This window comes from Plutella xylostella, chromosome 4, assembly GCF_932276165.1.
Source record: "Plutella xylostella chromosome 4, ilPluXylo3.1, whole genome shotgun sequence".
NCBI classification, from domain to species: domain Eukaryota; kingdom Metazoa; phylum Arthropoda; class Insecta; order Lepidoptera; family Plutellidae; genus Plutella; species Plutella xylostella.
The window spans coordinates 3,083,512-3,110,875 of NC_063984.1; the positions used below are offsets into that span (position 1 = coordinate 3,083,512).

Sequence of the window (27,364 nt, forward strand, 5' to 3'; positions counted from 1 at the left end):
CTTAAGGTATAATTTGATTTGATCAATCATACGTGTACGATTAGAGAATAGAAACAAGAAAGTTTACCCTACATTGTCTGGACCAGCCCATTTTGGGCTCAGAATGGACTGCTCCACTCCATATTTATGTCTTCCAGGAACAGTACTTTCAGCAAACCGTTGCAGGTCTGCACTATACTGTCTCATTAAAGGTCAAAACCAGTATGCAGATGCGCTAGTACCGCTCTACTGCATCTACAGTGTGACGTCACGATACGGCATCAGCTGTGTCCCGGGAACGGCGCATCAGGCGGCGTCCCCGTCCGTGTAGTGCGAGGGTCCCTCGGCGGAGCAGACCGAGTCCTCGGGAGTCCTGGTGGCGTCGCCCGCCTCGCTCGCCTCCACCGCGCTGGCGCTGCCGCCCCCCTTGCCCTTCCCCCCTCGCCGAGCCTGCAGAGCCTGAACATACAAAATAGCATTACACAAAAGAAGTGGAAGATCCAGTGGTGAAGATCTAATACTAAGGTTGATAGGTTAAAGCGCTGCTGTATCTACAGTGTTGTAGCATAGGTCTGCCGGGACTGAAGCGACCTGCCGAAGGTAGGACATGTTGATAGTAAGTTGTAGTAAATTAGAAATGCAAGTGTGTCGATAGATATAATTATGTACAAATTATTAAGTTGAACGAGTCAAATAGGAAGTAAGATAGAGTTAGTAGAATAGCGTTTTTATTTAGTTTCAAAAACTTTCGCCTGCTGTAACAGTATATATATATTTGTACAAATGCGTGTTGATAAAAGTAGTATTTCCTGTAAATGAAAAGTCCACAGTGAAAGCGCATAACCCGTTACATTGCGGACACAGGGGGTGTGTAGAACGGTCAGGGGCGGTGCAAGGGGCGCGGGGGGCCCGCAGCGGGGGCGGGGGACACATGGACTCCACGGGGCATGCGGGACGGGGCATGCGGTAGTAGATACACCTTCTTACCTTGTCTCGACTGCCCTTTTTCTAAAGTTGGAGTAGGATGGAAGATGAAACATTCAGTTAATGAGCATGAAGATAGAACACTCGACAAGAGGGTCACAGTCACATGTTTCCAAGTTAATTACAATCTTCAATGACAGGCTAAAATGAGGAGCAGTGTTTTAAAAACTTAAACCGTCGCATATTAAAGTTATTGAGTTTGTAATTTTAATAAACATTACCTAACAATAAATTATTGTCGAGTGTCAAGTTTAAAACACTGCTTCTGATCCGATTCTAATGCTTACATTACAATACATTTTGGTTATGGTAGTCCTAACAAGGCATCACTGCTAACATCAAACCAAACACAAGAAAATTAAGAGTTACTGAGTACTTTTACTTTAGATAATATAGGTCTGAACTGAAGGGTGTAGAAGGAAGCGTTTCATACAAAGTATAATTACTGGAATATAGGTATATAGGTAACAGAAGGTGTCTAACATAAAAGGAAGATGGATTAGTAGGTACTTGGAAAGAAAAATAACACTGATGAAAATCACTAAAATACTAAATACCTAACTCATGTCATGATACTGATAGATCATTCACATCTACCTATGCTTATTGAAAAGATTATGTAATTTTTTTCTACCTAGTTTGATACCTCTTAAGTAGATATAGTTATTATATATTAGTCTAACTAAAGACACTCTTCGTATAGGAATATCTTACTCGCTTTGCTACAGCTCATATTAATTAGCAAAATACAAAAAGATTATAGGTATCTCCATTGCGCTCTGGCCATCAAATAAACTTTTAAAATTATAACTGGTTTCAATAATATATTTATGATTGAACTTTGAGCCAACTAGATTCTAACTACCTACTTTGTTATAAGTACCATTAATTACGCCTACATCAACCTCTGGGCTTATTGTCAAATGATCCCATGCTATCACTATCGCTTCCCAAATCTGATAACCAAGGAACATAAGTAGTCTAACTGATAAATAACCAATGATTGTCACAAAAAATTATATCTCCTATCAGATTGAAAGTAATAGCGGTAGTAGGAACATGAGACAAGTAGACCCCTGGCTCCCTACAGCATTCATACCTGCAGCGAGAACCGTCGGTGCGGCGGCTTGCGTCCCCCGCGGCGCTTGCTGATGTGCGGGTTGTCCAGCCGCAGGGTCTTGTTCCTGAGGATCTCCAGCTGCACGTACAGGCGCTTCAGCTCGGCTCGGACCTCCTCAGACGAGGGCTCCTCTTCGCCCTCCACGGCGAACCCTTCGGCCGGCCCGCGGCGGGACACCTTGAAGAAATAGAAAGAAGTTTATGTAAATAAACGTGGTAATTGGAATAATCATATATAAGCAGGTTAATGCTAGGTCTCTCTCCCTACCTATAGAATTAAAACGTTTCTGAGAGGAAATAGTCAGTAATATTATGAGAGTTAAATGTGAAAATTGTGAACCTTTAGAAACTCCAGGGCATGACAATCGATCTGAATATCTGATGAAGACTGAGAACAGAGTCTTGAGCTAAGACACTACTTGGGAGAGGCTTATGACCACAAACGAACTATTGACTGATGATGAATGATGCGACTTTGCAGGCAAATAACTAACCTCCTGCGCCAGCGAGCGCGCTCTACACCCGTGCCAGAGCCGCGGGGCCAGCACGCAAGCCAGCGCGGCGCCGGCGGACAGGTGCGCGCGCGCCGACGCCGCCAGCGGGGAGCCCTCAGGGGCCAGCCCCAGCGCCGCCGACACGCGCCAGATGATGCCGCACGCCGCCTCGAAGCAGAGCGCGGCGCAGAGCCAGTTGCGCTCCTGGAAGAGACAATGATAGTTTTAAGTGGGAGCATGAAATGAGCTTTCCGAATCCAGCGTAATCTGAGCAGTCAGCGACTGTCGTTAACCTGAGCGGCAAGGCGTGGTATGTGCTAAGCTAAATGTGTTCTAGTTACAATGTGGAGGGCATCTGCCAACAATGCAATGGCTCGTAGGGATTTTAAACAAAATAACTGCTGATATTGCCTATCTCGTATTGTTAAAAACTAACCTGAAACGGGACATTAGCATTTCTGGCCGTATACGCGATCCTTAGCCCGGCTGCCAGCAACAAGATCTCCGCAGCAGCTGTGACGTGGTGCCACGCCACGGCCGCGCACCTCGCACCCCCGTCCTCGCCCCCCTCGTCGCAGGCGGCCGTGGCTGTGAAGGCGGCTAGGTAGCAGACCGCCCCCACTAGCATGGCCGCTACTATGCGGAGCACCTGAAGGGAATATGGATGTTAGTGAGGGTGGAAAAGAAAAATGGTGCAGAGGTACGATAAAAAGGGAACACGTCTGATTCATCCATCAAAGGAGCTTTTACTCAGCTCACCCGGATGAGCTGAGATACTGTAGAATTGATACTCCTCGTATCATAATATATACTTTATGACTATAGTTTAGTAAGGCATAGTTAGGTACTCTTATAGGTTCACCAGGAGGTGTTGCCTCCGTGGCGGCTACCACACGATCTCTCTCCTACGGAACACCTACAAGCGGTTCATATACGTTTTTTGCGGTCGCAGTTTTATATTCAAGCCCTATGATGGATCAACGTCAAACCTCAGTATCCCGGGGCGTCCATCTATGCGCCTTCCTGGTGCGGAACTCGGCCAGCAGCACCCACAGGCGCAGCACCACGGAGCCGTAGCACGCCACGAAGCCGAGCTCGCGCAGCCACGCGCCCGCCACGCAGCGCCAGCGGGACGCGGACACGTATTGCGTGGCGGCCTGGAAGACGCAAAACCAAGGAATATTAGTACTTCTTTAAGGAGAAACACATGGAAAAGTTGTAACTGTGATTCGAAATGTGAATCTGGGGGGGATTCAAAATAATTTATGTTCTCTACCACTTCCGAAAACCTACGAAAATGTACATAACTAGAAACTTAATTTGATATGTTTGAATACCAGCTGTTCTGCAACCCTAACCAAGCATCGGTTTAGATGTTTAAGTACGAGTGACATATATAAATCATGAAACTTTCAATACTCATACAGCATAGGAATTGGGAAGCTACTGATGGGGAGGATGGAGGGTGTCTATAATAGGAATACTCACTGAGGCGTACATTAGTAGAGCACCGAGCAATACTACTTCCAATACTGTCCACATCCCCATTGCCACTGCCTGAAATGAAAATAACGGATAGTCTCATAAGTTTTCCTTAATTTTCCATTTATTAAATTTCTTCATTAGTCTTTCATGGACATAGATTTTTTTATTTAATGGTGAATTATATTTACTACTTACTTTAGACTTTCTCTTATGGCATATAGCGAGCGCACAAATGAGACAGATCAGCATGCCACTCAGGTTGGCGGCGAGCAGGGCGACGCGCGGCGTGCTGGCGAGGCAGGCGGGCGCGGCGCTGTGCAGCCCGCACGGCGCGCACGCCAGCGCCCCGCGCCGCCAGCCGCCGCCCGCCGCGTGCCAGTGCCCGCTGCGGCAGCGGCACGAGTACTGCGGACCGGGGAAATGGTGGTGAATGAGATACAACGGCAACCGATATTGGTACAAGGAAGAAAACAAGCATTTGTCTCACCTGTAATCTCGTATCCGGACTGTCCGAGGTCATCGCCTGGCACTCGGTGGTGAGCGGGTCGCACTGCGGCGCGCCCCCCATCCACTCGTAGAGCCCCTCCTCGCAGGGCACGGCGGGCAGGCGGCGGAACACGGCGGCGGCGGCGCGGTGCGCGCCCCGGCCCCGCGCCGCCGCCACGCCGCCCCACCAGCCGCGGCCCTCGCCCGAGCACGTGAACCACGCGTTGGACCACACGGCCGTACTCTCGTTCCACGCCGACGCCAGCGTGCGCCAGAACTGCTGCAGGGCGGCCGAGTTGTTCTGCTGGAAGATGACGAGGCGCGGCGGCTGCACGAAGTACAGTACTCCGAGGTGTCGCTGCGGCGCGCCCAGGGCCACGGCGGCGGGCGGCGGGCGCAGCGCCGAGCGGGCGGCCGCGCGGGCCAGCGCCGCCGCGCCCGCCGCCGCCCGCGCCGCGTCACTCTCGCTCTCCAGTAGTTCTGACAACGAGCGCGCTGCTAGCGCCACCGCCGCCTCGTGACCACGCACATTCTGCAACACAAACCACACATAGGTAGGTTATATAATCGCCAGAAATTTAAATTGAAATACCTTGCGGTCCAGATATCTGGCATGCAGCTACCTCGTAATGAATTTATATCTAGCAGCTTATTATTTATTTATTCAATACTGACCTCTGGCAGCTGCTGTGAGTTGATGAGCAGGTAGTCGCAGGCGGGCAGGGGCGGCGCGGCGGCGGCGGCGGAGGGGGCGGGGGCGGGGGCGGGCGGCTCGGCGGGCGCGGCGGCGGCGCACGCGCACCACACCAGCGCGCCGGCCCACCACCGCGCCCGCATCGCTCACCGACCCACGCCCCACCGCTGCAATGTATAAAAAACATCCATCAGTACACAGTAGCAAAAGGAACCACTTCCGGTCAGAATCTGTCTGCGGTCTGCGTTTTATACCAAATATAAATCTTTGCGCGGCAGGGCTTCTTTATCTTTGTAAAGAAACGTCGACACCGCAGTGTTAATATACAACTATACAGTGCATTGGGTTGCTTAATATACCAATCCCATGCCTCTGGCTATGTAGCCAATAAGATATGTGACTAGGAATCAGATAGAATTTGGACCTCTGATTGCTAGACCGGAATGATTGGTAAAAGTGAAGCATTCTCTCGCAAATTGAACACACGTACGATAGTCAACTCATGGTTGCCGTTGGATAGCACTGATAGCAAATGCTATAATCTACAATGCTTGTTAAGTGGGCATGATTGATGCAATGTACGAGTTCCCTTTTGATTAGGAAACGCTTCCTTGACCTCAATAGCCTTAGCCTATCAGGGATAACAGACCACTTAGGTATTTTCCTGAATAGTTACCTATAGTGTCATTAACTTTTTATTCCGCCACAGTCATATGATTTACTTACTAAAATTTAATGAGCCACTACTAACTAAACTAGCTTGTAGGTTCTTCTAGCATACTGGCGTGTTCTAAACGGAGACTGCAACGTGAATCACAACACGACGTCATGTAAATCCCCAGACGGGAGTATCTCTAACAAGAGCGCTGTAAGCCGCCGGCGACAGCGGCCGCGGGGTAAGAGGATTAAAATTTAAATGAAGTTTTACAGTCACTTCATAACAGCAACTCTTTGGCCCGGCTTAGCTGAAGCTCGGCATTATATTATACTCTTGTTTTGCGGCGAGGTTCCCTAAGCTCGGGAGCTCCGAATGATCGATATTTAGGTCACTGCGAACCAATCAATTAAGTCACCAATCCGCCACTCCGCCGTGCCATCCTGCCAGCCGATAATAATGGCCAAATTGCCTCGTATCATGTGACGATTATGTACATTGTAAGGAATAGTAGCGCTGAACAATTTCGGGGCTTAATCGGAATTATCGGTATATTTCGTAATATTTATTTGCATTAATTTAATTTTTTAATGCTTTAATGACTGCGTGGTCACAGCAATACATCATAATCAAGTCAATGTCAGAACAGAACTAACCGAGTGTTAGAAAAAGTTATAATAAGTTGTTGTTCATATGCTATGCTTACGAGATTATCAATTTTGCATCATCATGCTGTATATTTTTAAATAATATAGTTAATGTCCCAATTAAACAATATGTTTTGCGTCGAAAATCGTCCCTCCGTAACTTATTATGGCTACTCTGAATTTAATTTTGAACCTATTTTGCTAACAGGGTACGGCCAATTATTTCCAACAATAAATACAACTTGCATGCGGGATGGACAACATCGATCACTGAACTGACGACGACTCCGGTGGCAGCGTGACGACCACAAATACTATTAATAAATACAATTTCAATTGAATTAATTATTATTGCCAGCAAATTGGCACGGAAGTTATGGCTATAAAACTATCCATTTTCCCTGTTCAAATAAATATAACCGACCATAAATCGTCAGACGTTCAGTAATCGTTTGAAGTCGCGCTACTATTTTGAGAAATGCTGCGAGCGGTGAACGAAATAAAGAGATCGATCGCGCTGATTGGAATAAGAAAGCTATTTGAGGGCGTTTGATTGATGCGAGCGGAAGGGCAGGGTCGGACAGAGCCGCCCAGTGTTCGACCTGGAGGGTCACTCTACTAAAATGAAGCGTCGAGGAGCGGCTCTGCTAAATGTATACCTACCGAACGCATGAAAGATTTCACTAGAATGACCCTCCTAGCCCGCACCAGTCAGAAAGCCACATTTATATGTGTGGAAAAGGAAAATGTACTTACATACAATAAAAAGCTACCTACTTGATAATGGTAGCTACAATATTGGGAAAATGGACTAAAACATTGATAAAATAAGGTTTTTATGAAAAATGAAAAAATGAAAAATATTTTATTTCTTTAACAAATTTTTATATTTTATATTTATGTAAGTTACATAAGTTTACCATGAGTATAAATATATAAATATAAGAGAATAAAATGTAAGCAATAGAAAATAGTTACTGGAAAATTGTGGTAGCTACACTCGCAAAGGCTCTTTGTCTATGAAGTTAGATGCAGGACGTCTATACTGCAATAAGGATACTGTATTTGCTTTGTTTGCGAACAAACAAGCGCCCCGGGCTATCTGCAGATAACTTCACAAAGATAAGTAGCGAGCATTGTGTCGCACAGACGGACTACTTGATAATGATAAAATAGAAATAAAACTACTCGTAGCTTCTCTTACGTACAGATGCTAAGTCAGTTGATACTTATCATAATGATTCGAATACCTACATTGTATATTGTATCAATACCAAAATTTGTCAGCCAGCAATATTTGTTTCACTTTAAAAGTTTACATAAAAAGTACCTCATGTATCTGAAAGTGTAGTTCTAAATTAGTGAAGCCATTACACATCAGTGTTATATCTATATGTAATTAATAGATACTTTCTAAATGTACTTAGAAGTGACAAAATCACCAAAACTGTACCCTACAGAATAACAAAATAGTACAATATGAAGGAAAGGGAAAGCAAAGGCTGATCAGTTTCAAACTGTAAGTACCTAGAGAAATGCGAAAAAGTTTATACGTTGTTAGTGAATGTGCTACGCGGCTGCTACGTAAGGACATCGTGCTACGGCGCGCGGCGTAGCGGCTCGTAGCACTTTCGTAGCAACATTGAAAAAGTTCACCGCAATCTTTCAAATTTTGGTTATACAAATTATAATGCCTGATTATTTAATATTACATGAGAGCTATATAGTGAAATTAATACGAAATTAATGTGTGTGTTATACGGCACGGTAGTAATAAGCTTCTTAAATTATCAGTTTCAGTTATACATCCACGCGGCGTGTGTACCAAGAACAGCTTCGTATAATTGTTTTACTTAAGAATGATATAGTAAGAAATTACACAGTTCGCATAGCTATTAACGAGTTTATCACCCCAATGCCCAACGAGCTGATTGATTATTTTAATCAGGTAGGTGGCGCCCGAGCAGCCGGTGCAGAATGTTAAACGCCACGTTAATTAACTTGTGAACTTCACACGTGCAGCTCAACTCGACGCTAAATGGAGAACTCACCAGTCGCACTCGCGCTTTCCGAAACTGAAACAAAAATTAAAACGTCAATTTAAAGCTGGTACAGAATATTTCAGGACTTCGACCGTCAGGACTCCGGAATTGTTTTCGGAATATTTTTATAATGTTAGGGTAGGATATAAAACAAAGTAATTTACTTTTTCACATCACGTGTTCAAAGTGCTCATAGTGCATGGGTTTTGTATACTTAAGTAATTTTTGAATTTTATCAATGCGTGAATAATTAATTACTCATAAGGTAATTTAACTTCAGCACCTTTCGTCTTGGTAAAATTTCAGCCATTATATGGATTCCAATTATTGTACGCAACCTACGCAATATACCCACACAGTGTTTGCTAATGACAAGATAAAATAAACCAGAGATATTGTTGTTGAGGATTCAGTTTTATCTTGTGCACCCACTACGATGAAACGTTCAAAATGTTTTATTAAAATCTCTTTGAATTTAGGGGTCATGTTAGTGGAGATATATTATCTCGATGTTTGAGATTATCTCCATACCTCGGGTATCGAGCTATAATACGAGTACAATACTCTTCATTTGCACCAAGAACAAAATATAAGAAACAAAAACTTAAAAATAAAACAGTACAAAGAGCCTTATTGTTTGTAGCAATCTCTACTATACTTACAACTTTTGGGTGGAAGAGAGTGAGTTTAGAAATGAATAGCTGTTCCCTCGAGCTTCGCTTCGCCTTAAAAAGTTTTCCCGTGGGAATTCCGAGATAAAAAGTAGCCTATGTTCAATCTCAGGGTCTAGCTCTAGACCATATGAATACCAAATTTCATTCAAATCCGTTCAGTAGTTTTGGCGTATTATAAAGTTAGAATTAGAATTGTGATGAGCAACTATTCTACACACTCATGACGAGGGTCCAAGCGAGAGGCCCCGGCGGCCCGGCTACCCTGTTATTGATAATGAATACGCCCGATGTTCGACAGCCCTGTGTTGCAAAATGCTATTAATTAAAACTCCAATGTTTGAACACCAAATTGGCACTTCATTCAGCTCTGTGGCGTCCACAGCTTTCAGCAGTGCAGGTTTATTTAAAACGAAGAAAATTAATTAGCAATGTCAATTTCACTCACACCGATAGAGTAGGTATAGGTACATTTTAAATTTAAAATAATATTATTTTTGCATCGACTATTTGAAAGTGAATAAGCGTTCCGTGTAATTTTTCATCTCTAATATGTGATGATGTCTTCCAAGCCGATACGACTACGGCGACTGCTAGTGGCGATTAGTGGCGACATGGAAATACAGCGAACCAAAAGCCAGACAAACAACTAAAAGACGATTTCGATCACGGTGTCGTCATATTTTATGAGAAGCTGAATAATAATAATACTATTCCACAGAAAGATTTCACGAAGCGTAAACGTAAACAGCCCAATGCCAAAACAAAAAATAAATTGAATAGATTTGCCCAATGAATTCCACCACCAAAACCACAGTCCTCGACACATTTTACATTGTAATTTTGATGTTATATAATTCCAGCTGACCTGCGCTGAGCTTACGTATTTTTTTGTGTAATTACAGTATTCGCACTGGCGATGTGGCCTAAAAAGCTTCTACTGAAGATCCTACACACCTATATTATGTAGATGTACAGTCAAGTTGTTGGTGTATGTACTCATATCAAATTGTACTCGAGGCAAAATATGTGAAAGCTTCAACCTGTGGCGTAGGGTAGAGCTTTTTACTTATTCTCATAAAACGTTTTCACTTAGGCAATATCTTGAACACAAGAGCAGTTCTTATACGAATAAATATCTCTACTTATATCACGGAAAAGTATCAATTTATAAGGACAAGGAAAAAAACGTGAAATCTTCTTTATTCGTTTATTCGGGTCAAGTGAGCATCAAGAGAAAAAGCTTCACGTATGTATTTTTTGTATTCACGAAATAATTATCCAAATAAGACGTAAGTAGAAAATGCTTTGATACAATTTATAGCTGAGTATAGTAAGTATTGAAGTTAATGCAATCAAAAACTAATCGCAAGAGAATTGAACAAAATTCCAAGAGAATCTATTCTAGGGGTGGCTTCGCCAACGGTGAGGCACTGCCAGCGTTGCTCGACCCCCGCCCACGCGCCCACGTAGCGTGAACTGCTAGTGATGGAGGCCCTCCTATTGAGCTGCGGGGGTCTTTGTCCGCCGGCCACGTGTCACACTGAGACGCGTTTTCAATTTCCGTGAGTCTAGAGGATACGATGCTCCAATACTTACTGAAAATTGACGAACGGACCTAAAGGGCAACCATGAAAATAGACGAATTTTAGCACGCCCTCTGCTCTAGTTCAGACAGTATGTAATGGTTACATATTGGTAGACTTTCTTGACTTTGAGCCAAGTACCTAGTAAGCCTAGTACCATATAATGTAGGGGAAAAGATCATGCTGATGAGCAAGAACCTACAGCTTGCAGACTATCTTCAACGCGATTTTCCCTGATTTTCACATCTTCACAAGCCTGAAAAAATATCCCTGTTTAAATAATGAGCCCTCAGCGCGTCCTCTTCATTGGGCGCCGGGTCCTCTTGTCGCCTCGCCGCGACGAGGGGCTTTGTCTCACAAGGGGCTCGTAAAATATTGACTTTAGTCTCACGCACATTGGCCAGTTTCCGACTCATAGTATGTCTACTCATATTATGTACCTATATCCTAATATTGGCAGCTTTTAAATAATGATTATCAGATACTTAGTCATGTTAGAAATCGTTATGTCAACAGTAACATTGCCGTTATCACTGAGTATAAATTAATCAATATCATTAATTGCTCTCCCAAACAACCAACACAAATAAACTTTTGATCTACTAACACAGCACAACTACACACAAACCATATCTCATGTTGAGGCATCGTAAACAGATTATGACAAGGTAAACACACCGACATCTTAGCTTTAGTAGCTACTAAAATTAATATCGTTCTACTTCTGTTCTCAAACAACTTTTACTTACATTGCTACCCAGCTGTGTTATTTTATCGACGGTATGGAGCAGCAATGGATGAGTAGCAACTTCAGTTAGATTTTTGGCACACGTCCAAACTTACGAATGGGCGTAGCGTAGTTGGTAGGTAGTCGAGATTATGCAAACAATCCGTGCACTGGATAATTGACACAAATACAATAATCTAACGAGATATACCTACCTACTACTATTGTTAGTACGCACGTACGCAGTACGTACCTATAGTGAGTATACGTACGGTGGCCTGCGCCTAAAAGTATACAGGCGGAGTTTTTAAAATAACGATCTCAAGCTCACATGCTGCTCAAGCACATCCACATAAACACCACTGCTACACACATCACACACAACACATCCCCGGATTTATAACAGATGTAGCAGGTCCCTTCATCATCAGGGATTGCTATTTTAAAAACTCCGCCTGTATACTTTTAGGCGCAGGCCACCGTACAAGATACAAGGTTTGTTTTATAAGTGCCCATTGTATGACGGCCGTCCTTAGACGCGATGAGATCTATTGTATCCACTACCCGCTCTACTAGATTTATTAACATTCAATTCAAACACAAAGTAACGCTGCAGGAGACCTATTTCATAACATCAGCTTTGCACAGCGGAAAATTCAATTTGTGAAACAGAATATGGTTGTTAGTCGAACCAAACTGTAATTTAACTGCAGGTCAATCTCGCAGGCATTCATGCGAGTTGCGAGGCAGTTAAATGGTAAAAATATACGAGCATACGTGTTGCAGTGTGGAGCGCGGCTTTTTGTGAGGCTCGTAAATTAGCAACGACGCCGGCGGCCTACACATTCCACACGCCCGCCCTACGCTGTGCGCGCCGTCTAGTAGTTGCTCTGGATATTTAAACAACTGACTGTTACTTACATAAATTGCCCTTATTATTATGTTGCTTGTGTGTTATTTTGGTCATTAGCAGTTGTAGTGCTACCATAAGCAACAGGCGAAGCCCGATTTTTTGTCGCGTATGAAAGGTTCCTATCTTGCGTGAGACCGACGACCGATACGACTCCTCCGACTCCTATCAACGTAAATAGACATAAGGACGAACAGTCAGAAAGACATGTTGGCAAAAGCTAGGTATATGGGTTCCGTTTTTTCCTCTTGTCGACGGAACCCTGAAAAGTACCTGCTTGAATAGATACGAATGGAAATCGATATCTGATCGCCTGTGCCCCGACGCCCATCTTCATAAAGGAGTAGTATGAATGGCCGCGGCCGGCGCCTCGCAAGTCTGTATAAAAGACACGTAGAGGTGGCGGAGAGGTCTTGAGCTTCAAACGATCGACGCCGATATTGATGGACTCTTTCAATGGCCATGACGATGATGTCGCATTTTTCAAAGAACGCCTTCTTTCTTTCTCACTTTTAGGTCGGAAGCGCGGTTACAAATTTTAAGGGTATCGGGGTTGTTTGTAGGTGCAACAGTCTAAATAGAGAATTTACGTCATTTTCGTACCCAGCAATTCATTAACACATTACAGTACATTTTCAAAAACAGTCGCAACTCATTAATATGAACTTATTGAATATGGTGAATTATTTATTAAATGGTTCAGAAAAAAGAAGTTTCCAAGCATCCTCATCTCAGCTTACGGCGAGCTTTCAGATGTTTGCGATGCACTAAGCCGCCGATGATCACTAGTTCCAATAATCCGGGGAAGCGCACATAACGTATAATGGGAAAGAAACTGGGATTTAAAATAGTTTCAAAGATAAAAGAAATGGGTAGCTAAATGTTTCCTGCAAATCCGGGCCAAATGCTAATAGACTGTAGATAGATTTAAACTAAGTGCTTACCATTGGAAATGATTTTCGATTCAAAAGAGTCGGCAAGACGCCAGTATCCAGTCGCTATTGTCCAGCCCAGTGGACTTGGCCTATATATAGATGGGCAGTATTTATACATAATAGCCTCGGCGAGGCACAGGCTCGCTCCACTTCACTTGACGCGATGCGAGCCGAGGACCTTGGCCAGTCGCCGGCCGATACCTTCACATCTACTCTAACAACAATATCCTAGTCCTATCCAATATATTATTGGTTACGGGCTAAATACCTAAATGCGATATAAAGAAAAAAAACATAATAAGTATCTGAAACGGCAACTTTATACATACATACATTACAGCCTATGTTATTCGCGCAGTATAGTCATAGTATCAAAACATGAGTGTTGGAATTTGTTCTCTATCAATGCAAATGTTGTCTTTTATAATTACAGTCCACCTATAGATCGCTATTGATGTCGATTCTGAAGGCACAAATTCAAATTTTAATGCTGTCAAAACTAACTATAGCTGTCTAACCTTAAATTCTTTGTTCAAATTTTGACTCTTTGAGTGTTTTTGTTACTCTTTTCCACTGACAAATTTATAGTTTGACATGGCTAAAATTAAATTTTGTGTTTTCAGAATCTATCGACATGATTGAATTATGAAAGATGAATGCCGTGAGCACACTCAAGTGGAAGGACCATATTTGCTGACAATAAAAGAGGTGTGCCTTGTTATTGTTTGAGTAAGGGCAGCTAGAGTGCAACTCATAAATTTTATGACTTAAGGGCCAGCTCCGATCGACGATGATTTAAAGCCACCACGGATTAGTCCATGCAAGAAATTTATCAGTACTTACATGATAAAAATATAACGATTTAGCTGTAATTTATTGATATTGCGTAGGAACGAGAATTTACTTAAAGCCACTACACCTTCCGCACGGATCCGCTGGCGTTTGGGTAATTTATATTCAAGTAAGGAACGAATGTTTAGATTGACTATTTCGGTTTAACTGTTCGTTCATCACTGTTCACTGTAATAATAAATAATAGCCATTGCAGCTGGGCTTTTGTGTGAGGTTTGTGTTCTTGTGTAAATTCTCAATCTCAAAACGTGAAAATTGTTATTTGTACCTATTTTTGTTTTCTAGATCTAAGATTTTTCCAGTTTACAGTGATAAGCGATAAAATATTGAAAACAAAAAGTTAATCAGTAGATTTCAGATTTCAGGATACTTATGTAATACAATTTTTTACTTATTTCTAGTACAATTTTACTTAAGTATTTATTTTCAAATTTTTTTAATAAAAATTAAATACAAAATTAAATACTTATAGCTATTCAGCACTATGCGTCGTCGAAATTAGTCTAAAAGCCCTCCACGAATCGTACCTGACTCAAAGGTATCCATTATACTTGCAGAATTGCCATGTTGTATAGCAATTGATATCCTTTGAGCCAGGTACGAGCCAGAGCGGGGGTCATAGCCTCTCGAAACTATGCGTCGGCCGAGTGTTTTTAAAAGTGTCCTTGCCTCAGAGTCCCATACTCCACGTGTCTCAAAAGCTACAGGGACAAAGGTATAGCAGCTCTTCAAACGACTTATGTAATGATATCAGTCTAAAAAAAATTAAAAATATATCAGTTATGTGTACATAACATGTCTATCTGTTTTTCTTTTCTTAAGTTGCTAACCATACTTTACCATACTAACATGTTAGTATTCATTATGCACATGTTATTTGTCTAAGACATAGTGTTATTAATTCATATAAATTAAATCTTGGCTTTTAGGATTTATAAAACATCAGTGGGTAGTATTTTTGAAGACGGGAACCTTTCACGACAATCTTTCACATTATGCATTGTTTGTTTTCTTGAGTACCAGATTTATTAAGATTAGGGTGTAAATTAGCCGGAGCTAATTTATGCGTAGGCACACCACGGCGGCGGCGGCGGCGCGGGGCCCCCCAGGCCGCGCAGCCAGCAGAGGCAAACAAACCGATGAGGGCGCCAAATTTACATTTTCATTGCTCTCACAAGCAATGAGAGCTCACAACATAGTGTTTACTAAACTTAAAAGCCTTAACTAATTACTAGTAAATGGCACTCACCTGCAAAAAATCAAGTTCAATCATCTTAAAGTCCGGGAACTGTGACGGTCAGAGCATGCCGCCCCAGGCGCGGGACTAGCGCTGCGGACCACGCACTACGCACATTTAATATCTTCCCACAAGCATAAAACAAAAAGCTTTTATTCACTGCCGAAATATCGAGTCAATCAGGTCCAGCATTCTAGATAACGTTTATCTCCCGCCAGCAGCAGGTGGCCCGAAATTTACAGTAATTTATCGTGAGACTGCACAACTCAAATATGAAAAATCATAAGAGACATTGCTGAATAAATCGCATTAATTATATTTGATAGGTTGTAATTAGTCGGTTTACATTAATAGCTGTCAATGTTAACGATACGGATGGTTTTTATGTAACATTTACGGTTGGTTCGGTTGTCGGAGGCGAGGAGTGCGCCCCGGGAATCGACCGGCGCTCCGCCGCGCAACTGAGCGCTCGCAGCAGCTCCCGGAGACAGCCGCCCCGCGCATGCGCCGCGCCGCCGCCGCGCCGCCGCCGCCGCCTCCACTGCTGCCCCGCCGCGCGGCCGCCCACTCACCGCCACTACATGCCCAGCTGTCTCCAGCGTCCACTACACCGGCACTCGCTCGCTAACCACCGCGGTACAGGTGCAGTGATCGTCCAAGGATCACAGAAATGACGTCAGGAGTCCGTTCACCACTGGGCCGCAAGATCTGCTCGGCGGCTGCTCGTATATCCTCGCCTTATTTCATTAACGCCAATGAGCCTCTCGTAAACTGGCAAATAAAACTGATCCTCGGCTTTCCAAATTAAACAGTAAATCTACTGCGCTGACTCGTACTTAACTAAGTCAGTAACTTTTAAACACTGTATGGAACCACCTCAATACATTTCCTTTTATTTAGATGGATTATCATGACATGAAAGATAATTGTAAAGTACGTGGAATTCCTCAACAAAATAGGTCCATTAAGTGGAAACACAAGGATGTTTCCTGTATATTTCACGGATCCCGCCTGAATAATAAGCATTTCATTATAAGAGAAGATATACGGCGGCCCTTCGGTCAGTTTTTGATGCCCTCTGTCCCTAATTCCCTATACAAAATGTCTTGAATATATCTGGCTTATTTAAATTACTTTATTATGAAACCACATTTCTAAATACTAATATCCTATCTAATATATTATAAGTTGATTTAAAGTTGTTTTTCGTAGGGAAGTTCCGGATGAAAAATTGCAAGGTCCAAAGTATGTCTATAGGTACTATAAGCAAAAACTTTATGTAGTTAAAGTTTAATAGAAATACCTATATTGTTCTTATATGTTATCTATATTTAAATTAAAATCTGAATGTAAGTAGGTTATGTACCTAAGTATATAAAAAGAAAAAAACTGTTATTTTTGAGCGAATTCATCAGTATATTATTTTAATGATATTTCTAATAGGTACACTTATATAAGGCAAACTTTTTAATGTTACATTAATTTAGAATCGAGGAAATTGACAAACATTCTAGCGCGATTAAACAATGAAAAAGGTTAGTATTAGATAGAGTACACGATAGTAAATGCTCGTGGAATAATTTATGGGTGTTAAAAAAGGGTATTGTAACTGAAACAAGGTGACTCAACTCTGAAAATATATTTTTTATCCCCACTTACGGTTTACTATACCACTTTTAGAGCACCCTGTAATAATAATAAATACATTGGATAGCAACACACGAGTTTCGACTCTTTGTGTCAGAAATGACTTCGTTTGACGCTATAAAATCATTTGCAAGTCTCTTTTTTTAAATGGTATAAAATCATTCGGTTATTGCGTGGTGTTCTTATCTTATTGGCTTCGATAAACAATACTAGTTATTAGTCATTTATTTAGGTATTATGTTTTATGTATGACTTATGGTAAGTTATGTTTAGGAGGTAACCTGAGATAGCAGTGCATTATCTAAATAAACGTACCTAATAAGAATCTAGCAGTGGCAGCGAATTGACGTAATAATAGTACATTAGTGGTTAAAATTCATAGGTTCTCAACATAAAATTATTGTGTGTATTTGTATTGTACAATCTAGCAACATCATAAGATCTGATCTGCACCATGAAAACCGTGTAAAAAATTAAGCCTACCTATCTAATAAACTTCACGAATGTAACAAACTTAACAATTATTGCACTGTCAGCGAAGAGTTCCGCCGACGATGAGCACACAATGTGGAAGACCAGAGAGAGCTACAGCAGCACCGCCGCCTCCGTGAAGCAGCCGGCCAGCAGCAGGTCCTGCCGCAGAGCCGCGCGCAGCACGTGCGGGGCCCCCGCGCCCCCCGCACCGCCCCCCGCGCCCCCCGCGCCGCGCACGCGCAGGGAGAACTCGCGCCGCGCAGGGGGGGGCAACGCGCCGCCCGCCGCCGCCAGCAGCCGCGCGCGCGCCGCCGCCTCCAGCGGGCAGCCCTCCGCCGCGCCGCCCAGCACCGCGCGCGCCGTCCCCGCCCGCGCCGCCGCTTTCTCCGCCTCGGCCAGCTCGCGCGCCGCCGCCACCAGCACGCGCCGCGCATGACTGCCCGCCGCCCCCGCGCCCCCCGTGGCACCCGCTGCCGTCGCCCGCGCTGCACCCGCACGCAGAACGCCTGGTAGCAGTAGCTCTGCCACGCCCGCCACGGTGCGCGCGCGCAGCCACTGCAGCAGCTGCTGCGCCTCGCGCTGCTCGTCGAACAGGCGGCGCTGGCGCGCGGCGGGCACGGGGCGCGCCACGGCCCAGGCCTCGCTCCAGGGGTTGCCGGGCAGCAGCATGCGCTCGCCCAGCGCGCCGCCGCCCTCGGGCCGCCAGTCGCGCGGCGAGTACCAGCGGCAGAAGTCGCACAGCTCGGCGCCGGGGTTGGCCGCCTTGAAGGCCTCCATGTCGGACAGCAGCGAGGCGGACAGCAGGCGCGCCCGCAGCGCGGAGCCGCGCGCGCCGCCGCCCTGCGCCTCCAGCAGCGCCGCGTCCTCCGCCACCTGGTCCTCCGTGCGCGGCGGCGGCTCCTGCGGGGGGAGGGGGGGGGGGACACTCAGTACCCGCATGCTAATCTACATCATCTCTAGCGTGACTATAATTAAATTACGCATAATTTAAGAAAAAATGTGTTCTCGCTTTCTCTTCTCGTTTAGCGAGAAATTGATAATTTATTCAATAGTTTTGGGAAGTAGTCGGTTAATATATTACCTGTGTTTTGGGAATGTAGAGAGGCGCGCCGTTCTTCATGACGGCATCGTCGAGCCGCTCCTGGCGGCCGGCGGCGGCGGGGCGCTCGCAGGCCTCGTCCTCGCCCTCTTCCTCCGAGCAGTCGTAGAACTCGTCGTCGGAGTCCCCCCCGGCCCCCTCCCTGCCCCCCGCGCCCGCTTCTACCCCCGCGCGCTCGATGCAGCAGTTCAGCAGCTGCAGCTTCTGATGCAGCAGGCAGGAGCGCGCGCCGGGCGGGCCCGCCGCCACGCTGCAACAACGGAAACTATGCAATCTCAGCGTAAGAAAGTGACGCAAGTTAAACTAACTTTCTTTTTAAAAAGCAAAATGTTAAAATGCTTTTACGTATAATCCGTATATTCATTAAATAACAGCTGTCACGTAGCTGGCAGTCGTACGAGATTCGTTAAAACTTTCACTTGGACGCGGCTATCTAAGTAGACAAATGCACGACCTCCAAAAGAAAGCAAATAAATCAAGAGAACTAACACCCGACAGCTATACAGCATCAACTGCGATTCGTTTTCTCTTTCAACTAAGTATGCATATATCGCGCATTGTCTCCCGGCTGGCGAGATCTCGCCAGGTGGTCAGTGAGGCAAGTGTCTAAACTTTAAAATTTTCTATTCATTCAACATTCCTCATCAAGCCCAGCATTCAAATTCTAACCCAAAACCGAGTTCAAAGTCAAGACCCAGAATTTTCTGAGAAATATTCTCAGGATTGTATTCAAATGTAAGTAGTAGGTGAGTGGGCCAGCGTGGTCCAGCGGAGTGCAATCGGTCCATGACCCGCGCGCGGCGGCGGCGGCGGCGCGGCGGGCCAGTCCGCGGCCGCCCCCCGACGCGCGCGCACGCGACATGCCCGCTCGACACCCGGCGCCCACGCACCCACCCCCGTGCGACACGAAAGTGGCCCCTTTCCCGCTGTTGTGACCCAATAATGAACCCGTGAACCTATTTTATTGCAAACGCTTAAGTTCTCACGTGACAGTGCTCACCGAAAGTGGCCAATTTTCTGGGATTTTCTCGTGTTCCGCAAGGATTATCCGCATAATGGTAAGTGAGCTATAATGACAGGGCTTTGGGAAGGACAGCTGGGGCCGGAGCCGGCGCAAGGCGCGGGCGCTAGTCGGGGAAATCTCTCTAGACGCACGTCGACCCACTTAGCGGCATCGACGAGAGCCGGCTCGGCACGACACGAACAATACCTTATTCCGCAGATATGCGAAGAATCGCATTTTTTGTGCGATATAGGTATGTTGTTATATTCTCGTTACAATGGGAAACTGAACAGCTTCTAAAAATCTCAAATAGACGACATTTATGTAAGTACTTACTTAACTAAAAATATTTTCTATTCAGAATACGATTTAAAAAAAAGCTTTGAACTTTTATCTTAACAAACTCTTCAAAATCCTAGACACAAACTTCGATAACTTTAGCAAAATAAGTCACGATCGCAATAAACAGTTCAATAAGATGAGATGTGTAGATATGTGTGTCACGGACCCGCGAGCCGGTCCGCAGCCGCGCAACTTTCTCAAATTAAACCGACTTCCTCACACAACGCCGCGATATTGTCCAAACAAACTTGCAATAAAATGTCATCAATATAGCTGGGTGCCGGCTGGCTCCTTGAAGTGGGCAGTGGCGGTGGCTGGTGTTTGCGGGCCGGGGGAGCTCGCAGACACCCCCCGTGCCCGGTTCCGGACGCTGCTGCTAATGGCCTCGTTTGTTTGCGTTTATCTGACCGTTAAACATGTTACTCGAAGATATAAAATTCCAGCGTGAGGAAATATGAAAATTGAGGTGACGATAGTGGTGAGTGCGATGTACGCGACGGCCCCACTCGTCTGAGATACATTACACGAAATTTCGAGCCAGGAATTTCTCTTTGCATGTATCTCTGTGCATACATTACAGTTTTGCCGGTAAAAACCACAGCAAACGGCATATTTCCACCCTTTTACCGCTTACGATTGTACACAGTCAGAGATTTTATACGGTGATGGGTGAAGTTATTTTTATTTGTAAGTGCATCTTTTTATTGTCAGTTTGTCAAAGACATTATGAATTCTTTAAATACTCAAGAGACTTGATGATAAAAATGAACATAATTGACCAATATTGGCCACTGCATATCCTCCTCCAAGAAGCTCAATGAGATAGAACTTAGTGGCTTTTTCCTTATTATTGAAGCGTTCAGAATGTCTGCTGTATATTCACATGAAGCTTCGGTGTAATAGAACTGCTCAAGGGCTCTCCTGTTGTTACCTATATCGTATATCCTGTAGGTTGGCTGGTAGAAAATGCTCTAAGCATTAAGCCCACCTTTTGTGCATTTATTTTATATTTGTGCAATAAAGAATTAAATAAATAAATATATCGATAACGATGAATATTCGAAATAAAAAAACGTACAAAGAAAAGAAAACTATAAATTCAATTAAATGTGGATAGAGTCAAATTAATTAATATACCGATGCTTCAAGCACCTCTGACCCCTCAGCCGGCAGCCTCATTGTAAAAACAGGAAGATAAATTAAAACTGGAAAAAGAAATATAAAATGAAAGAGGAAATGAGAGCAGGATTCCTACTTGTTTCCTGTAAAATGTTGGACATTTTCTTGTTTATTCCCTCTCGGTTTGTTTTTCTGCGGAACACACCTGACTTTATAGTTAGCTGGAGGTACGTACTAACTTGTTGTGCACAACTACACTCACACTCAACTGACCAACAGGGCATTAGATGTCATAGGTACTATCTAATAATGGGTAAATCTAATGCAAATTTAAATGTTATTAATATTCAAGGTATCACCACAAATCGGTGAAGTAACTGCATAATGAAAAGTATTATATATCTGAGAATATATTATGATATCTGAGAAGATAACTTCAGTAAAAAGAGGAGTGATCGAGGATAAGCGCAAACGAACGCGGCGGCGGAAGCGACTTCCGACTTCCGACCCCAGGGCAAACAACAAAAACAAACTAACAGTTTTACAGTACAGTATTAAACCTAAATACGTTATACTTATACCAAAACCTACTCGCGAACTTTTGCTGTAGTATACAAAAGCTACATTTCAAGTTGTCAACAACTCCTACGTAACAGAGTGTCGTGTCATACGAAACCTTAGCTGATATCAAAAGCACATTACGGCAGCATTTTCACATTTCCCGCATTACCCGTCAACTTATGTCAAAGTAACGACTACAATTTCGCATTAAAACGCTAAGGCAACTCTTGACTAACAACGGTTGCCCTTTCCTCATGTTTTTTAAGTAGCATGAACAAAAGTGCCATGATTTTTAAAACGATACTTGGGTACTACCTCGACGTACGCGTAATATGAATAGTATTCACAAGTCGTAGTATAAGTCAAACCAGCGCACATAACGGGTAGAGCCTAGTTATCTTTTTATGCAGAACCTGCTATAGTGTTTTAAAATTTACGTTATTGCCCATAAACTGCTTTAGCTACAAATAAAGTAACAGTGACGTGAAGCCACAGCGCCGCGGTTGCAGCTGGAAAAGCGCGGGATTATCCGCAGACTACTTCCATATATCGACGGTGGAAAGGCAAAATGTATTATCCGCCACTTTTGGCGAATATGAGTTATATATACCGTTGGAATCGCCTGATTTTTCTCTTTCGAATGGTGCGGGTCTCGTTTCGATCTGAGCACTTTTTGGCGCTTAAGACAACGGTGATTTTGGAAATCTTAATACTTTTTTCTTGTATTAAGAGCCACTTTTTTAGTCATTTGTATGTTCAAACATACTTGATCAAAACTAAAGTTATATAAAACATTGTACCCTCACTAAAACAGTAAAACATTGTGACTTAATTCATTTTGAACTAATGTGAATTTGTATCATTAGTTACTTAAGCGACCTACCTGATTGCGTAATTGCTATAAAACAAAATGCCTTCTGGTCAAAAATAACATAAAATCACTTAATACATTTTACAATTTTGTAATTTGAAGCCATACTGGCACTTAAACCATTTTACCAGTCAGCCTTACTCGCGGCGTTTGGCGGTTAATACAACTTTACCTAAATCTGTTTAGTGGTACAATTGGCACTTAAGCAGCTTTTTGCGATTTGTAGATAATTGATATAAGTGATATAAAACAATTCAAAAGAATCGCAATGAAGCGGTCTATGGTGTTTAAGCTGTTATATCCAGAAGGATATTGTGTGAAAACGCCAATAATATATATAGGACCGGTTGGAAAGGTGTCGCTTCAGCACCCCGCCGGGACGTTCATTGGGAGAGGACGTGCGTCTATGCGACAGTTGGCGCCGCGTGCGCAGCGTTATACGTAGGTACAAACTCAGATTCGTTCGCCAGTATAAAACTGTAAATATTTTTTGATTATATCACCGATAACTACATTATAGATAGACGAGATCAGATAGACGTGGTGCTTCACCAAAGGGCTTATCCACAAGCTCAGAGTTGCTCAGCGTGCTATGGAAAGGACTATGTTAGGCGTGTCCCTGCGAGATAGGATTCGTAATGAAGAAATCCGCAGGAGAACTAAAGTTACCGACATAGCCAAAAGGATTAGCACGCTGAAATGGCAATGGGCTGGCCACGTAGCCCGCAGAGCCGACGACCGCTGGAGTAGAAAGGTTCTGGAGTGGAGACCCCGTGTCGGCAAACGGCGTGTCGGTCGCCCCCCAACCCGTTGGTCTGATGATCTGCGGAAGGTAGCGGGAAGCCGCTGGATGCAGATGGCGGGTGACCGTTTGGGGTGGCGATCGTTAGGAGAGGCCTATGTCCAACAGTGGACTACGGAAGGCTGAGAGAGAGAACTACATTAAATTATGATATCTATTATATTACTCTTTACACAGGTTCTAAATAATAGTGTTGCTATAATTAATATTTATTGAGTTATAAATATGCACTTGGATCCTTTCGCCTAAATTGCTTTTTCTATGCAAGTAGGGAATTTTAACGTTTCTCTAAAAGGATCCAACCAAATATTTATTTTTTATAAAATATTTTTTCTATGACAATATGGTTCTTAATGTAAAATATTTGTATTGTATTAACATGACATTACTTTTTATACAAAATAATAATTATATATCATAAATAAACTTATTCATAAATAATTTATATCGAAATCTAGTCAGAAACAGGATTTCTTATCTATATAAAAATCTAACCGAAAATGTGTTCCCAAGCGCAAATCTCTGGATCAACTTAACCGATTTTGATAATTGTTAGGTAATTATACGAAATAGAAGACCAGTGACCACGAGTACCACGACCTGTTTGTATCCCATAATTTTCAGAATAAAGTATTTCAACGAAAAGCAAACCTTATAGGAAAAAGTTAGACATGAATTAAATTAACTTTTCTCTAACTTCACTTCATCATCCTCCATCGCTGAAGAGTGCAATATCTGGTATATTCCATCTATCCTGCTTTTTATGCCACCGTAGGAAATCCATCGTTCCCTGGTACTTTGCCACTCTTCAGCGATCGTATGGTCCGTATCAATTCGTCTTATTCGGGGGTTGGATATTTAAATTTCTGTCAAGATGCAGGATAGTCATAAATATCATCACGAACCATTACGTCCCCACTCCTGGGGCACGGGTCTCCTTCCAATGAAGGAATGGTTTAGGCCTAGTCTACCACGTTGGCCTAGCGCGGGTTATTGGGCCCCAACACAAGCAATCTTGTGCTGAGAGAGTTTTCGGGTAAGTGGGCTACCCAACTGTCAGACGTTTTCAAGCCACCCGAAGGCCTCTGACTAGCCTGTAAGACCTGCCGATTTTATTAATCATAATGATTACGATTATGCATCAAGATACAAGATGCTCCTGGTATATTTGCATCTGCATCCAACTCCCCAGGTGGTGGTTAGGATCATTAAAAACTTCGGCAATGTGGCCATACCATCTTGAAAGTCAATCTTTCATAGTAACAAGGAGATATCCTGGGTTTTGTTGCAATGTTCTTCAAGATGCTTTGTATAGATCCTTCATGTTTCCTATGGCAGCCGATGAGACCATCGCTGGATATAGGGTTACCCCTAGCAGCGTTTGTCCTTTTATAAATTTCGTTTGATATTAAGTTCATAAAGAAAATACTCGTACGCAAGTGCTTCTTTAGAATGGTCGTCTAGTTCGACGTTAAGTCTTCCTTGATGGTTGATCATATCCCATGTTTCTTTAGACATCCATTCATTCTTTAAGTGTTCCTTGTGCCTTATTATTTCTTCGCAAATTTTTAACAACACGTCTTTGATGCCAGTTGTTGCCGATCTGGATACTAAGTTTTCTTCTAACTTGTGGGTCCTGCAGCTTATTTACACGACACCTTTGGCAGATCTTGTGGCCTGCTCCTAAACTCCCGCTATCTTCAAGCACATTTTTCCATCGACTAAGTGGTGATCACTATTGACATCAGCAACCCTCTTATTCCTAACATCCAGAAGTGTCTCCATTTTCGACTAATCGTCGGTCGATTTGGTTCTCGGTCCGGCTGTCGGGTGAGACCCAACTCACATTGTGATAGTCCTTTGGGGTTACCACCACTAAAACTTAGCCATTAACAATCCTAAAGCATCGTCGCTTGCTTATCAAATCTAGCGTATCTTGTATGAATCTGACAGATAGTTTAAAGCAAGCGACGCTGCTTATGGATTGATAATTACTTATGTGTCTTGCCCACACTAACATACGGTGCCGATACATGGACGCTGACCAAGGAAACTGTGCACCGAATCAGAGTTGCACAGAGAGCTATGGAGCGATCCATGTTAAGAATTTCGCTTACAGACCGTATTCCCAGCGTGGTAAATCACCAAAAGACAAAAGTCTTCGACGTCGGTATGCAGGTCACGGAACTGAAATGGGAGTCGGCAGGAAACTTGGCTCGAAGGCAGGACGGAAGGTGGACAAAGGCGGTGACAGAATGGTGGCATAGAGACGGACGAAGAAATGTCGGTTGGATTATGATTATTAATTAATGAATAAGTAAACCTGCTGATCACTTGGATCTCAATCTCAAAGTGATTTCGCGGTGAACAATATGTTAATAAAGTTTATAATAAAATAATGCTTCGAGAAAAGGTAAGGCCATGCCGCTTCTTTGCTCGACTTGGTGAGATATTATGAATTTTTTGTTTTCAATCTAGCTGGCCCGCAGGTACCGCTTCTTACCCTACCCTACCCTACCCTATCCTACCCTACCCTACCCTACCCTACCCTTCTTACCTTTTATACCTTCCCTGGACTTCCACAAATGTTTCTAGACCAAAATCGGTTCAACCGTTCTCGAGTTCTGAGGTCCAATTATAAGTTCATTTATTCTTTAAGTCATTCATCTTAGATATAAATTGCCTTAGTCTGGCGGTTAATTCATTCTTATGGAATGTTTAAAGTAACATAAATTATTATAAAACATTATCCTGGTGTGATGGTTAAATCTCCTTGGTGTTTAAATTGTTTTTACTTGTATTTAATTAAAATGTTAATGTCGTTTAAGCCAATTTTACCTGACTGAGATTTCAGATGCATATGTCTTATGTCCCTTATTTCAGTAAATAGAATATGTACATTCATTTTATATACAGAATAACATAGAAAACTATTTCAATTTAACGTATTTTAATTTTCAAAGCCATAGCTAGAATAATTACAGAGATATGATTTTTTTTCGAAAATTTCAAACTTTAAATCGCTCTGGTGAACATTTTATGTCATGGCGCTTAAACCATTTTGCCTTTCCACCGTCGATATGGTCCTGCTACATTATGAATTTATACGCAGATATAGGGTCGAGGAGCATAAGGTACTAAGTAAAGACTTGTTTTTGAATCACGAACCATTAATAAATGACCTAGATACTAATGTATACGAGTATATGTATGTAAACAACGCTAGTATTATGCTATAAAAACCACCCTTCAACAAAAAATGAGGGTCCGCCCCATTTCCGCTGCTCCAAATTTTGCACTAACAAAAGGCAAGCTCACCACAACTGTGCCAGACTCGCATAAAACATGTAAGATGATTTAGCTGAGAGGTGCTGTGAAATGTTGTCCGAGCGCGCGGCCCCAACCTGCGGGCTGCGGTCAGCGCGCCTCGCGGCCCCATGCATAATGCAATCTGCGCCCACCCACCGACTAACTCTATCCTCTACGGGAAAATCATCCACCTTCCAATCCTTCACCAAAACAAAATTAACAACTCGGGCCACCTTCTTATGTACAAAATTCAAAATACTTAGCTTTCTCGCACGACTATAACTTCGTTAGACATACTTTGAGGGTCTAAGTAGTCGCTGCAGGCAAGCGTCGCTAGTAATTGTATCCTCTCCGCCTTTTAAATGGAAGGGAAAATGCACTATTATGAGTACCCACCGCGACTAAGCGAGCTCTCGACTTGCGGCCGTACTATCCTCACAGTTTGTTGCAAAATCCTGTTGTAGCGTCAAATGAAACGGTAAACAAAGGCGAGAAATTATCTTGAATGCGATTAAAATGTGATTTTGCTGAACAAAGTGATTTCTCCCCGGGCCGGGAACGTCACGCCCGGGTCGGGACTCGCCTCCGCAAACATTCAAATTGAAAACACACCTCGCACACACCAGCGCCGCTC

The 27,364-nt window shown here is 43.4% G+C and overlaps 3 protein-coding genes across 4 annotated transcripts in view; 1 reads left to right on the forward strand and 2 right to left on the reverse strand.

Annotated features, from left to right (window-relative positions):
- Positions 1 to 16,739, reverse strand: LOC105393770 (probable G-protein coupled receptor 158). Of its 2 annotated transcripts, XM_048630897.1 has the most exons (12): positions 15,516 to 16,739; positions 8,595 to 8,618; positions 5,223 to 5,408; positions 4,549 to 5,079; positions 4,257 to 4,466; positions 4,065 to 4,133; positions 3,566 to 3,733; positions 3,013 to 3,225; positions 2,577 to 2,780; positions 2,063 to 2,260; positions 967 to 987; positions 1 to 438 (listed from the first exon to the last, which is right to left on the reverse strand). In XM_048630897.1, exons 3-12 carry the CDS (start codon positions 5,382 to 5,384, stop codon positions 286 to 288), a joined length of 1,929 nt encoding a protein of 642 aa, XP_048486854.1. In that variant the 5' UTR covers positions 5,385 to 5,408; positions 8,595 to 8,618; positions 15,516 to 16,739; the 3' UTR covers positions 1 to 285. The 2 variants fall into 2 exon arrangements, with proteins under 2 accessions (XP_048486854.1, XP_048486860.1); XM_048630903.1 differs by lacking the exon at positions 967 to 987 and having other exon boundaries at positions 15,516 to 16,735.
- A 156-nt stretch (positions 16,740 to 16,895) lies between these two features.
- The window catches only part of LOC105393763 (rab3 GTPase-activating protein catalytic subunit), a 37,936-nt gene continuing 27,467 nt past the window's right edge, over positions 16,896 to 27,364 (reverse strand). Inside the window, exons 3-4 of the mRNA XM_038120965.2 lie at positions 18,706 to 18,973; positions 16,896 to 18,524 (exon numbers count right to left, since the gene is read on the reverse strand). Of these exons, the coding sequence (XP_037976893.2) occupies positions 17,736 to 18,524; positions 18,706 to 18,973 (1,057 nt within the window). The 3' untranslated portion in view covers positions 16,896 to 17,735. The remainder of the gene's footprint in view (positions 18,525 to 18,705; positions 18,974 to 27,364) is intronic.
- LOC125490022 (vasorin) overlaps positions 19,368 to 27,364 on the forward strand; it is a 32,673-nt gene continuing 24,676 nt past the window's right edge. Inside the window, exon 1 of the mRNA XM_048627970.1 lies at positions 19,368 to 19,781. Coding sequence (XP_048483927.1) covers positions 19,779 to 19,781 — 3 coding nt within the window. The 5' untranslated portion in view covers positions 19,368 to 19,778. The remainder of the gene's footprint in view (positions 19,782 to 27,364) is intronic.

Coding starts and splice junctions, on each gene's coding strand:
- LOC105393770 (XM_048630897.1), bottom strand. CDS start 5,384: ATGCGGGCGCGGTGGTGGGCCGGCGCGCTGGTGTGGTGCGCGTGCGCC. Junction 2,781..3,012: donor ATGCTAATGTCCCGTTTCAG/GTTAGTTTTTAA, acceptor TGTCTCTTCCAG/GAGCGCAACTGGCTCTGCGC. Junction 439..966: donor AAAAGGGCAGTCGAGACAAG/GTAAGAAGGTGT, acceptor TTGTATGTTCAG/GCTCTGCAGGCTCGGCGAGG.